This window comes from Dermacentor silvarum, chromosome 2 (assembly GCF_013339745.2).
Source record: "Dermacentor silvarum isolate Dsil-2018 chromosome 2, BIME_Dsil_1.4, whole genome shotgun sequence".
Classification (NCBI taxonomy): domain Eukaryota; kingdom Metazoa; phylum Arthropoda; class Arachnida; order Ixodida; family Ixodidae; genus Dermacentor; species Dermacentor silvarum.
The window spans coordinates 225652106-225665934 of record NC_051155.1 but is presented as its reverse complement, the minus strand read 5'-3'; the positions used below and the strand labels follow the sequence as shown (position 1 = coordinate 225665934).

At 41.7% G+C, this 13829-nt stretch overlaps 1 protein-coding gene across 2 annotated transcripts in view; it reads right to left on the bottom strand.

The window, feature by feature from the left end:
• LOC119442773 (protein IWS1 homolog) overlaps positions 1-13151 on the bottom strand; it is a 29242-nt gene extending 16091 nt beyond the window's left edge. Inside the window, exons 1-7 of one of the 2 annotated variants that reach the window (XM_037707791.2) lie at positions 13013-13151; positions 12512-12579; positions 8603-8879; positions 6247-6445; positions 2956-3084; positions 1588-1651; positions 886-949 (exon numbers count right to left, since the gene is read on the bottom strand). In XM_037707791.2, the coding sequence (XP_037563719.1) occupies positions 886-949; positions 1588-1651; positions 2956-3084; positions 6247-6445; positions 8603-8879; positions 12512-12579; positions 13013-13016 (805 nt within the window). In that variant the 5' untranslated portion in view covers positions 13017-13151. The remainder of the gene's footprint in view (positions 1-885; positions 950-1587; positions 1652-2955; positions 3085-6246; positions 6446-8602; positions 8880-12511; positions 12580-13012) is intronic. The other variant, XM_049662383.1, reaches the window with a different exon arrangement.
• Positions 13152-13829: the final 678 nt, after the last annotated feature.

Genomic DNA, 13829 nt, shown 5'->3' with positions numbered 1-13829 from the left:
TGCCGGATAATTCGAACTTGACCAGTCTGCACGCATGAGCCTAACCCCTAATGTGACCCCAATAGTGACACCTTTAATGGCAGCGTCTGCCTCGGCGGAGCTTAGGGGACAGTGCATCACACATCATCTCCCGTCGAAAATGCCATTTTTAGCCTGCCCTAGGAGGATTTTCAAGCAATAGCCATCACTCACAATGTCTGATTACGGTATTGATTCTAATGCGTGCCTTTTTTTTTTTCCCCCAGGAAATTGGGCCGAAAATTGCCTGAGCGGTGCAATCGGACACGAAACCAAAACTGCCTTCGCAGTGCTTGTATGCTTTATCGAATCACACAGACGTATTGCGGCGAAGCTGACTTTAGAAAACTGGCCAACATTATGCAGCACATATTAAAGATGCTCTCTCATTTTTCTTGCTAAAAAGGTCAGGTGCGCATTAAATTTCTACTTTGTTTAGGAGCTGCAATGCCATTTCTGCTTAGGTTTCTATTTCGGACACACAGAAAGTGGGCACGCGTCTGATTCGGGGGCATGTTAGAATAGGGCAAATACTGCCAAAAAAATCAGCAATGTGTGTGTGTGTGTGTTTTTTTAATCGTGTTTAATTTGACCAGACAAATAACTCAATCAATTTCATCGGTCCCGTCAGGGTCAAATTAATGGAAGTCAACTGCTTGTCAACATCTCTCCACTCTCAGGTAATTAACTTAACAAGTAACAAGCAATGCCGAAGTTGTAGCAATCAGTTCCACACATGTAGTGCATGCAAAAAAAAAAAAAAAAAAGCCATTGTGCTTTCTTCTTTCATAAAAAGGTGCTGCTATCCACAATGCTCATACACTGTCAAAATCTACAATACATGGTACAATAACAATAAAAGCATACCCTTCCTTGCTTTCTTTGCTTTGTCCTTCTTTTTTGTGCTAACGAGGTCTTCTTTTCCAAATCCCTGAGCACAGGTTCAAAAGAAACAAACATGGTCACACAAACTCTGCTTAATTCATATCAGGCTTGTCGTTACAGTGCAACTACATAGAAAAAGTTCATTAATGTCCTGGGCATTTCACAGCATAGCAAGCACTGTTTCCTTAAGAATGCGCACATCAAATTCAAAGATTCTCCACTTACAAGACAGCTGGTCTTTAGAGGGCTTCTCACCAGGTTTGGGCATTGAAAACAGGCAAGCATGGTGCAAAAATGGTTGAAATTTCAAACAGAAGCCCACGCGCCTTTCCTCTTGAGGGAGCCCCACTTCTAGCCAGAAAATAAGTCGCACACACAAATGGCTGTACGTAACACACATTGCCTGCAACATCATCAATTATGGTGTGTGACTTCGGTAAATCATCCAGTGCAGAACACGTAACCCCACCACATAGCAAGAAAAGGAAGAGAAGAAAAACAAAAGAGGGGGGGGGGGACTCGTGACATAAATGTGATGCAGCCCCTCAACTACAGTATGGGAGAAGGCGGGAAAGAAATGTTGCTTGCGGATGCTAATCAAGTCTGTGTTGACAGTGAAGAAAAGAAAAATGGTTTGAAAGCAAATGGCAGAAGCAAAAGCCAAACAAAAAGTAACCAACTCACCTCAAATTCAGATTCATCATCACTGTCACCAAAGATGTTGGCAATCAGTTCTCCAACATTTGACCTGCAAAACGGTGCACAGGCACCACCATACTTAAACCGTTTCCATGCTGTTTAGAAAAATGGGATACGTTGCAAAGTGACTTTTCTAACATTGACAGGACTGCAAAAGTGTACGAAGAAACAGGTTTCAGGAAAAATTAGATTTTATCATTTTTTATAATGCGAACAGCAAGAAAATTTTATTACAGACTTTTGCTGAGCGTTGTGCTTCAGTGAAACAATATTCACTTGAAATTTTAAGACAGGTCAATGCCATGGACACATCTCAAGTTCGCTCTTCACATGTGCATCACATGTCAATGCAATGCTGCTCTGTACAGACGTCGTATGCACCCTTGACAGCGTAATGCGGACAGTTTAAGTGGTTTTGCACAAATTCAGCTTAGAGCTACAAGCAAGCTTACTGTTTTCCATCCAATAAGCACACAAACGAACTTGGCAGGCATGCATGTGGTAGTTTCCAGCTGGTTGCCCACACAAGAGTCAAAGGCCACTGCTAGTAAGGTCATCAGTCTAACCAGTCACCAATGAGCCACTCGTACAAACATATTCATGCCAATCTTCCTGCGACAGCTTGCTGGCATAACCCCACCGGCCAGCAGCAAATCTTTGAAACGGTCACGGTGCCAAACACTGCCTAAGCCAATACTGGCCGCATGGAACTTGTAAAGCCCAACCCAAAAAGACAGCTCACAAACAAAAGGGAGGGTGCGGGTGGCATCCTGGATGCCACCCACTTCGTTCATGACCACCATCTTTGCAACCTTGCATGCTTGCATCATGTCTGACCAATAGAGCGAGACACTATACGGCGTGCAAACTTTGTCAATGTTATCCATTCATTTTATGGAGAGTGTGGCAATGCTGTGAGGAAGTCTGAATAATCGAGCAGCTCCGAAAAATCAGTCAGAGACTATATTATGATGTCGTAAACAATAACAAAACAGAAATTCTCTAGGTAGATGGCAACAGCCATACACAAGTTAGATCAGTGCTGTGGCTCATTTTTACATCCTGAATGCTGCCAGCCTATTCCCTGTTGCTCTAAATAATGTTATTATCAATAACTCAAAATGAATGCGCAATTTCTTGTGACAAACACAAGTTATGACATGTGCAGTAATTATGCTTCACCACAGTATACAAAATCCAAATGTCTTTTCTTCAGCCAAAAAATTTTCAGGCAAAATGGGGATAAGTTGCAAGTGAATGCCAACAGCATGTGGTTCTCTAGTTTTACAGATTGCAAACTAAAATGCACTTCAACTAACCACAATAAGCACCATATTATCCCAATGCACTTACTCATTGTCACTATCATCTTTGTCCTCCTCCTTGTCGGAGTCTTCCTTGTCCTCCTCATCTTCCTCCTTGTCCGATCCCGCCTCTTTTGCATCCTCCCGGTCCGAGTCTTTCTCATCATCAGAATTCCTCCTGCATATTTAACGCAAGTTTGGAAATTAGTTCTGTGGAAGCCTGCAAGGTGGAGGAAGATTCATCAAAGGAAAAAACTGTCATCCACACATAATGTAGCAAGAAGCCTAAAGGAAACCCATACAGTTTTCTTGGAAAATCTTCACAGTTGAAGAAAAATTTATCTTGGTCCGAAAATCGAATTCGGGACCAATGCCTTTCCAAGGGTAATCCCTCTACCATCTGAGCTAACCAAGAGGCTGGCAGATCACAGCTCGAGAATCAATTAATTGACAACTCAAAGCCCAGAGACAATGCTTATGGCAAATCAGTTCTGTGAAAGCCCACAAGGTCGAGGAAGGTTCATGAAAGAGAAGAATTCTCATTTACTCAGATTTCTGAGAAAGTCGTATGGGTTTCCTTTGTGGCTTCTTGCTACAATCTGGGTGGAGGACAATTTTCCCCTTTCATCAACACAAGTTTGCAGTAACAAATGCAAAAAGAAAAACTAAAGTAGCAGCAATCCAACCTGCACAACCACAATGTGGCTCTGAGAAAAGCTTCAACATGATTGCTTGTTCCCTTCAGACACAAATTACGGTTAACTGGGAATCAGTGTGTTAAAGTAACGCCATTTTATTTCAAGGTGTCACCAACCACATTGAAAGAAAGTCAAGGTGGTAGGATGATCCCCTTTTGCATTTTCTGACAGGTCCTCATAATTACAAAGCATTTCAATCTTTCTTTATTGTACAGTCTGTGGTAATTATTCGCTGCAGGCATTATGAGGAAGAAAAATACTACTTCACCATTGCCGATAGAATGTGGCATACATCAAGCGTCTCACCAAACATGGTAGAGCCTTCAGTATTGTGGCTATGTGTAGCAATGTTCTGCATATTCAGTGCTTGCTTACATCGCGTAAGCAGTGGGTTCAATTTACCAGCAACCTAATGTTTTTTGGTTTTTTTTTTATTCCCCCCTCCCCCTCCCCGCCCCCTCCACTAGTGGATTGAACAGGCAAGAACGAGTTGGGTATGCTAATGTATACAGAGAAGTTATGCAAAATTATTGCATACCTGCCAACTTAAAAATGTGTAATTGCATGATCACAACACTGGCGGAGGGAGGGGGCAATAGCACACCTTGTTCATAATTTGCCCTGAGCGCATACCTTTTGTTTGTGGGATACATGATACATATGCACATTGTTAACAATAATTTACCTTTAGATGCAACACGCAACCAGCAGCAAACTTGGAATAACAGAGAATGACAAGCTGCTCTGCTTTTGTGACTTTTTCAGCGATTTTGCAGGTGCTAATTTTGCCTGCTCTAGGAACTCGTCTGAATAAACTAGCTTGATAAATGCGCCACTCTGGTATATGGCATCTTGCACCCCCACAAGTGAGTGGCCCAGGCCCCCCATCACAATCTTTTTTTTTTTTTTCCAAGCATTTTTGCAATTTTTTGCCACATAATCTTTCAACACCTTGCAAACCTTATAGCAAACAGTGTTTACTTTTAGTAAATCTTGATGCAACTTTCATAAAATCCTAGAGTGAGTCCTAATCCATAAACTTAAAAATTCTGGAGAGTTGACAAGTATGCTATCAGTCAACTTACTATCGATAGCATCAACAGTTTTGTTATTGACTATTGATAGTATTACAGTAGTTTCAAAACAGAGTCTATCGATAGTATCAAATATTATGATAGTTTACTGATGTTTACTACTGATAGCGCTATCGGTAGCTTTGCAGTTGTTAGCTAACGATATTACTCAAGGTTTTGCAATAACTGACAATAAGTAACACAAAGTACAGACATTTTTGCAATAATTTCTTGGAAAGTTAAATAAAATATGTGTCTTCACTCAAAATTCCTAATATAGCCATCACTTTTTCATAGTCAAAACTGACTGCAGTTACAGCAGACCAAAATTAATTTGTGTTTCTCTTCGTTCAAACCTAAAAAAGCAATTAAAACTTGTTGCAACACAGTTATGTACATTTATAACATATTTTCTTCATTCTAACTGAACAGTTAAGATGTGTAACTTATTGTCACCTTTCTTGCCCTTCACTCCACTTCTCCCGTTTGAAATTATGTAGACTTCATGGCTGAGAGCATGCATTCTTCTGATACTGACATTGCAAGAACGCACAAGTACTATACCTAATAGCCATTTCAGAGAGTGGTATTATTAAGCTTTGGCTTGGCCTGCCGAATTCTAAGGAATTGCTGTTCTTTGTCTGCGGTTGCAACTCCATGGTAGTGGTGAACTATGTCATGTGACCTTATTAAAGAGATTCCTTTTTCTCTATGTTACATATGCGCATCGCTTTCTCTTTTCCTGCCATCCATGCCACGTCTTTCAATTTAACTGACAGCTCATATCACCTATGTAATGAATCCTAAATCTGTACAGCCTGAATAAACATAGTTCCACTGCTGCCCTCAACTCGGCTGATCTCATGTCCTACTCTCTCCAGCAACAACACAATACCTAATAAACTAGATAATAGTAATTAGATTTTAATTTTTAAAGGGACCCTGAAACACTTTTCTAACTAATCATAGAATGACATCATCATTACGGCGCCTCACAAATCTCCTGTCGCAAAATTCTTCCACATCCTTCATGCGCAAGCGAAGTTGTCAGACCGATGAGTGGCTTTAATATTTGGCTCGCATGTTCACAGGAGCCTCGTTAACAGATTCATTCCCACACTTAATGCTGCTAACCTCTTAAAAAGCCAACGCAGTGCCCTGCCCTCCACTTGATCTACTCGTCAAGTGACAGCAAGGGTATGTTGAAGCGTGACTGTCACTTGCATGGGCATGCATGACAAGTGTTCTTCAGCAACTGGACATGGCATAAGTTAAATGTTAAATTGTCACTTCGACACACTGACTGGCAGGTGGAATACAACATAAGATGTACACATGCATTAAGTCTTGTTTTCCAACTGTATTGCACCTGCACACAATTCAGGTGTGAAACAGTTTAAAAGAGACAACGCTTTGAATGTTTCCTTCAATTGCCTATTGTTTGATTTCTCTCTCTTCTAGGGGAGAGGGGATGTGTGGCTGTCCTAACAACTCTTTCCCATAATAATGCCCTCATTTACAGGCAGGTATCAGAAATAAAGAATTAAATAGTGCACTGATGAGCCTTGCCTCACGGGGGATGATGGTGCACTACTTCTCTCTTCAGCACCAGTGTTTGAAGGGCTTGGGCTTGCAGGCGGGCTGTCATGGCATGATGGCGCCTCATCGTCATCTTGCTGCTGCCCACTGTCCGACTGTGCCTGTTCTGCTGTACCTTGCTCCCCGCCTGCACCAGAAGTTGAGCTCTGCCTGCTTTCCCGGCCATCTTCTTGTTTTGGCAAAAAAAAAAAAAAAAAACAAATTTCATGTCAATCATTGGTCTATAAAACACCAGGCGTGCCAAGCTCTACACACACTATTAGGAAATTCACTACTGCCATACAAGCAACGTCTGAACATCATAAAAATGATCTACAGTGCTCTCAAGAAACACTGAATTTCCTTCAACGGGCTTTCAAAATGTTCCTATCCATACTTTCCTGTGTTTTAGTTCCCTGTAATCTTCTCTACAAACACTTGCACAAAGACACACCTGCAAGCGCATCAGCAAAGATGACAGCTGCCACATGGCAGACTTTCTTGAGCAAAAGTGAACACACCTACAGGTACATTAGTAAAGAGAAAGAGAGGACCCCACAGGATTGCATAGGACTAGTTAAGCACTGTAGGCACTGTATATGTTGTACCAGGCCCAGTCCAAAGCTCAAGCCAATGCCAAGACGAATGTGAAAACAAAGCAGCAACTGTGCTGCAGAGGGTACGGTGTTTGCTGGGCCCCTTAAACACACTTTCTTTGAAAACACTACATGGCAACACACATGCTGCAACATACCACTGAAAATGCAGGCTACAATAAATACAATAAACTGCATTACAAACGCCGTCAGTGAAACCATGTCGACCCTGCGTGATTTAATACTAGGGACATCAAAAATCAGGTGTTTAACCGTAAAACTACATGCTTACGTAGGTATCCAAGTATCTAGAAAATCTGATTTACGTTAATGTTATTAAAGTTCAATGTTTTGTACTGAAATAGACTGGAAGTTGAGAATGAATGATGATCAATTATAATGAACTATGAACCAAAAAGGACAAATAGAGAGTAGCACATAAATCATGACCACCAGATAATGCATGTCTAGTGCAGAACAAATACTTCTCCTAACAACACCAGCAACTCCTTAGCAGTTAAATTCATAGACGAATGGTGAACAGTGATCAAAGCAACATAATACTGTTACAGGGAGACGACGACGACGACGGTGTGGCTATCTGATGGGCACGCGCTAGCCCTACCATTGCTGCAGCATTATGCGCCTTCCCTTGTAAATATATCCTCTGTATATAGATTCTCCCCATAACAATACCAACTTTTACAACACCAGCTACACAATTCATCTAAAATAATAGGCATACTTTATGACTTGCAGTTGGCCTCACCAAATGTCAACATGCATACTGCATACAAGACAATGATGCCAGCAGCCTGTACTGCACGTCCTATACTCTAAACCAGCAGTGAACATTCCACTTCTCCCATTAAGGTGAAATACTAGAATTAACACAGAAGAGTTCTAAAGTTTTCCTCTGCCTACCGACACACACAGTTTAAGGAGATCTTAAAGATTAATGCTGAGCTAAGCTGGACCTGGTAATTTGCACTTCAGGAATACCAGAAACATCAACCTTACTGTGAGCAGTTTTTGGTAAGCAAAAAAAAAGGGGGGGGGGGGGGGGGGAATGAAAAACATACTTTAATCTTCCTTACCAGGTTATCATGACAGAATCTGAACATTGCCTATTCAAGACAAGAACATAGTTAATCAATAAACCAAAATTAAATTGCATCCTAATAAATTCACATTCAACCTAATGAGTTTCAAAATACACTTTCCAAGCAAAAACAGTCCAAGCATGCAAAAATCTGTGATTTCATACTAATGAACTAGTGTTGCAGTTAAAATGTAAATTTCAAGAAGGGAAGTTTTTGCTCTTCATTTTCTGTACTTTCTGAAACTTTTTCCTGCAGAATAAACAATAAAAAACTACTTCACCAGACTAAATTAACTTTGTTTTACTCTTTGCCATCTCTTTAGGTTCTTGCAGATAAAGCAGGCAAACGGAGCAGCTAAACATGATATGCACTGCTTCCCACACCAAACTAGCACTGAACCTTTGCGTCTAGCTATAACGTCAATGGGCCAAAACTCAAAGCTCCAAGGCATTTATAACAGTCATGCACAGCAATGTGCAGGTATGGTTAAATGTAACATGTGCATTCTGTCCGTACTTCATCTGCGCTCTTCACATTTAACCAAAGCCCACAAAAAGAAGAAATAAAAAAGAAAAGAAAGCATTGACTCTTGCATACAGGTCAGGACATGCTGTCCTCGTCAACTTTGTAGCACCAACTAAAGCTCACCATTTTCTTCTTCTCCTGCTGACCGGTCACCAGTGGCGCTGTCATTCTCAGCAGCAGGAGAGCTTGGAGAACTCCGCACTTCTGCATCACTGTTCTTTTCATTGTCCGACCCACTCCCTGCACCATCCCCCTGCCCTTCACTACCGGAGTCCCTGGTCACCTCATCGTTGTTGTCTTCTTGGCCACTCTCCTGACCACTTCCATCCTCATTGTCAGAGCCTGGTGGGCTTTGCCCACTCTCACTGTTGTTGTTTGAATCAGGTGATGCCACAGGAGACTGAAGTTCAAAAACAAAACGAAGTGAGAGGAGGATTGGCATGCATTGTAGAATGGCATGGCAAAGAAAAGTCTTCCTTAGTCTTTCCTTTGAAAGGGGTACTCACACGAAAATTTTCTGTCTACATTTCTTTATTTTTTTAACTGTTGACTCCATAATTACGGCATGAAGCCTAAATCCCTCAAGAGCACCACTACAGCATGGTCTTATTGATTCAAAATGCGTACCAAGTGCAGTGCAGCTTCGGATGTGAAAAAGGAGACTATTCGCGTTACCAAAAGCGGAGATCATGGTCACATATCACAAACCACTTGACACCATACCAATCATGAGCCCAGTGCAGTCGTTGAAGGCTATACAATGACCACGTCACCAAAAGCTGCTAGATTTCCGTGTTTCCCTTGGAAACGCAGGAAAGCCTGCTCTCCCCTCTATACCCATCGAGCGCTGAATAAATTCAGCTATTGGCAATGCTATCATAGTGTGTGTATGCGTCAGTGGTGTCTGGTACCACAAGGCTGCCACATCAGGTTTCGGTAGCACGGATAGTCACCGTTTTCGTGTCTGAAACCGCACTGTACTTGGCATGTGTTTTCAACTGGTCGCATTAAAAGGTTACATAATTATTTGTTGCACACCTGAGGAATTGAGGCTCTATAACATAATTGCTGGGTCGGCAGCTATCTAGTAAAGGAATAAAAAAGAGGCAAAAATTTCCTATTAGCAGACCTTGAAAATATAATCCAGCGAACTACAAACATTTAGACAATTGAAGTGCGTCTTTTCATCGTGCATCTAAATTAATTGGCAAGTATATTTTCAGGTATACTTTTTTGATGGTGCAGGTATGCACGAAACAAAATACATGGCATTCCGCAAAATGCAGCATTTAAAGATTGAATGCCCGCTGTTTTTACAGTGGACGCAAGTGCAGCCATACTCATGTCTGGTACAGTTAAGTTGGACCATTTACAGGATATTGCTGTGGCTAAACTAGAGTGTCTAATACTGTAGCATCATTTCAAACAGAGCTACATGCAGAGACTTCACTGGATGGTTTCATCAGAACACAAGAAAGTAGGTTTTCCACAAACTTCTCTGAAATAGAGAAAAAAAAAATGAAAAGAAACAAATTATGTCGAGAAAGAAGTCGCCTCCATGGCAGCACATGTGTTTGATGTGCCATCAGTAGCCATGTAAAGACTTTATTTTAATGTCATTAGTTTAGTTAGTGCGGGTGTCACATGGTGCATTTTCAATCGCAATCGACAACGATTGAGATCAACCTTGTCTGCAGCAATTGGCTTCCTTCCACAGCTTGCGTAATGGAAGCTATCGAAATCAAGGAGCTTGATGAGCCCCACATAGCGGTTGTTAGTGCTGATCTTGGAGCAACCTTTGAAACAGAACTCCGCTGGTGCACTACTGCATGCAATTATTCAAAATGTTCAAATCTTGCAGCATATCATGTTCAGTAGAATATGCAGATTTTATGAATGTTTGTCACTGAGTAAATGATTGAAAAAAAAAAGAAAAAGCAGATTATCCTCGACTATCATCTAGGGTACTCAAGGCGTAATAAGCACGTTACTCCTGGAAAAGTAATAACTATTTGCTCATCATAGATATTATTATAATTTTACTCTTGTCTTGATGCAACAGCTAGTTAATACTATAACACATCGCGTAATGTAGTCTTCACATTTTAGAAGTCAGTCACACTTTTCTTGTTTCACGCTTGCTTGCCAGTAATCACAGAAGGGAACTAAATTAAATAAAATTCTGGGGCTTTACATGACAAAACCACAATATTGTCAATTATGCGGCATGCCATAGTGCGAGACAGTGGATTAACTTTGACCACTAATGTGCACCTAAACCTAAGTACACGAGCATTTTTGCATTTCGCTCCCATCGAAATGCAGCCACCGCGGCCAGGATTGAACCTGCATCCTCAAGCCTAGCACTACAACTGCACTAGAAAATAGTCCAGTCACACGGGTCATGTTCAATCGTGATTAAGTCTAATCAGGATCGAAAATGACCCATGTGACTGGGGCATTATATTTATAATTAACTCACAGGTTTACACACTATAACACCCATAAAATTTCTTTGCCAACAAAATTACTTTTTCATTTATATGCGTAAGAAGTTACCTTTACTCTCAGAATTTACAATGTGGAAGGCCCACGAATTGTAAGCCCGTACCGCATGGCGTATCACAAGTGATATGTATAGGATAACTTCTAGCATAACAATCGACAAGAAAGAAAATCCTACATATTCTCTCGGAATGTACAGTCGAGTGCAGAATTTTAGAGACCACGTGAGCGGCGACTAAACTGCATCGCTGCGACTTCTTAAGGCTGCGCGCCTAAGTTCGAGAGTGCGTACTGCACACGCGCATACTTTTTTACCTGCCAGCCTGCTCGTTCAGTCGCTTCAACCGCGCACACACCGGAACGTGGGCAAGAGCGCAAGGTGCGACTTCTGCAGTCGCCGTGGAATCGACTGAGTGATGATATTGTGACAAAAACACTTCATTTGTACTGGCAGCGCGCCACCCTCTGTTATGTTTCAATTGAGAGATACATTTGGGTGTATCATACATGATACAGCATGCAGTTATGGGTTGTTTTGTGCAGGACAGTAGAGATATGTTTCCTCGGAAAAGAACTAATCTGGCGGCATAGTATTTGTGTGCACAAGCTATTCCTTTTTTCTTAGAACCATTATTGGTGCAGAATAAGTAACAAAATGAAAACTCCAGCAGCGTTTACGATAAAGATAGCGTGGGGCCTTCCATGTTCCAGGAGCTAATGACACTAGAAGCAACAAAATACTCTGGGAAGAAGAATTTTTTTTTTTCGGCTTGCACCAAACTACTAAAGACTAAGCAAAGCAAAAATTAACATAAAATCGTAACATAAATGATCTGGCCTAGATATTATTGAAAGTATTTATGTATCAGTCAATCAACGACGACATCATCAAATTTTAGTGAAACTTGTACTAGCTGGAGTTGTGAGAAACACGCTCCATCACGCTCTTTGGCTATCCCTGGCGCTTGCACAAAAAATATCCCATTTATCAGCAATACGCTCAATCTCTTAAAGTAATGTGTCAAGTGCTTTTCAATGGCTCTGAAATTTTTGCAAGTTTTCTGCAATTCAAATGTGTTTTTTCATGGTCAAACAATACACCTGTAACGGCATGGTGTATCATATATGATACGCGACAATTTTTGCTCATAAATTTTCAACCAAGCTTTTCTTGATAAAAGTGAGGTTGGTTATCTGGCCTAAACAAACGCTTCTCTACATTTTTCACAAGGAAATTAAAGTTCGCGCAGTAAGGGGTTAACGCAGACAAAAAAAAAATGTTTTGGCGCGACTTCGATTTCTTGATTCAGAGCAACATGAACAACGAGTACCACGGAAATCGAACTTTCGCAACGGAGCACTCTCAACAGCTGTTAGGAAAGTCAAAGAAAAGGAAACCGTAGTTTTACGGCTCTGGCTACACGCCTTGATTGACCCGATCCTACATCACCGTATGATGCGTTGTAATTCGCGTACGAACATAGCACATCACAATCTGCTGGTTAAAGGCCCATCATCGACGCTCACCGGACTGGCGACGTTGCAAGGACCTTCGTCTTCACTGCCAGGTTCCATGTCCGACCCCGCCGAGTTCGCTGCAATTTCGACATCGACCATCTGAGCAACTCACAACCACCAACTAAATGTTTTTTCGCGGTAGCTCGGTCACTATGCTGCCGAAATCAAGATATATTACGCAGACTCACAGCAAAACATACACTGTGGGCTGCGATTTGCTCAGGCGTTGTCGCTATGTAAGTACGTAATTTACATAGCAGCTTTGGGCGACACTTATAAATGGAAACCAGCGTTTTGAGGGATTTATTTACGTTTTAATGTAAGGCAGTAAATAAGAGTTACTCTCTGCCCTTTTGAAAAAACAGGTAAAGTGCGTGTGAAGCGCGCGATGCTAAACGCACCGCAGAAAGGTTTTGCATGCTCTATCTGTCAACGACCGGCAAAGCGCGATCGGCAGCCAGAGCATTTTGTAGAATGTGCTCGCTACAAGGCTTGGGGCTTATAACTTACACATTTTCTGTACCCGGCGAGATCTGTGCCTTCAATACGCAGCGCAGAACTTGGAACTAGCACATACGCACAATAAAAAGACGACCTCAAAACGATGGCGATGTCTATACGTCTCTATAGAGGGGAAAGTGACGTATCGGTCAAAACGCGGGACGCTGCTGCCAGATGCCGCTAGCAACGTTCCGATTGCTTTACCCTCGTTTATTTCCTACTTCCGTGTTATTTACAATACACTGCAACGCTGCAATCACGGTCTGCAACTTTCGGTTACGAACATGCTTCGTGCGACGATATGTTATTTGCTGTACGCTAATCCAGCCAAAGGTTTGAAGTAGGGGTACGCGATTTTTCAGACCGAATACGAATCTAATAGTGGCAGGAGCGAATCGAATATATACGTTTCGAATAGTTTTCGAACGAACGGTCATTATCGCAATTAATATGAAACGATGGTCACGTCCCAGTATTCTCAAAGTTACCAACTTTCTGTCGCACCATGTGAAACGGGCTTAGTACGTTATGAACCGTTGTTTATTAAACGCATAGAGTTATTATAGTGAGAATATAGTGAGAAACTCTACGAATAAAAGCACAAATAGAGCTAGAGTCATGGAGGAAGAAAAATACGCTAGAGTGTACTAGAATGGGGGAGTGGGTCCAGCCACATGTGGTCCAGCGGACGAATTTGCAAGCATGTTTGCAAGCGCCATGGAGCGCATGTTTGCAAGGGCCTTCCTCCATGGCAAGCGCCGAGGGTGAAGCAAAAAAACACGGAAATTGTGGCGGCGCTGCCGTCGCCTTATTCTGAATCTCCGGC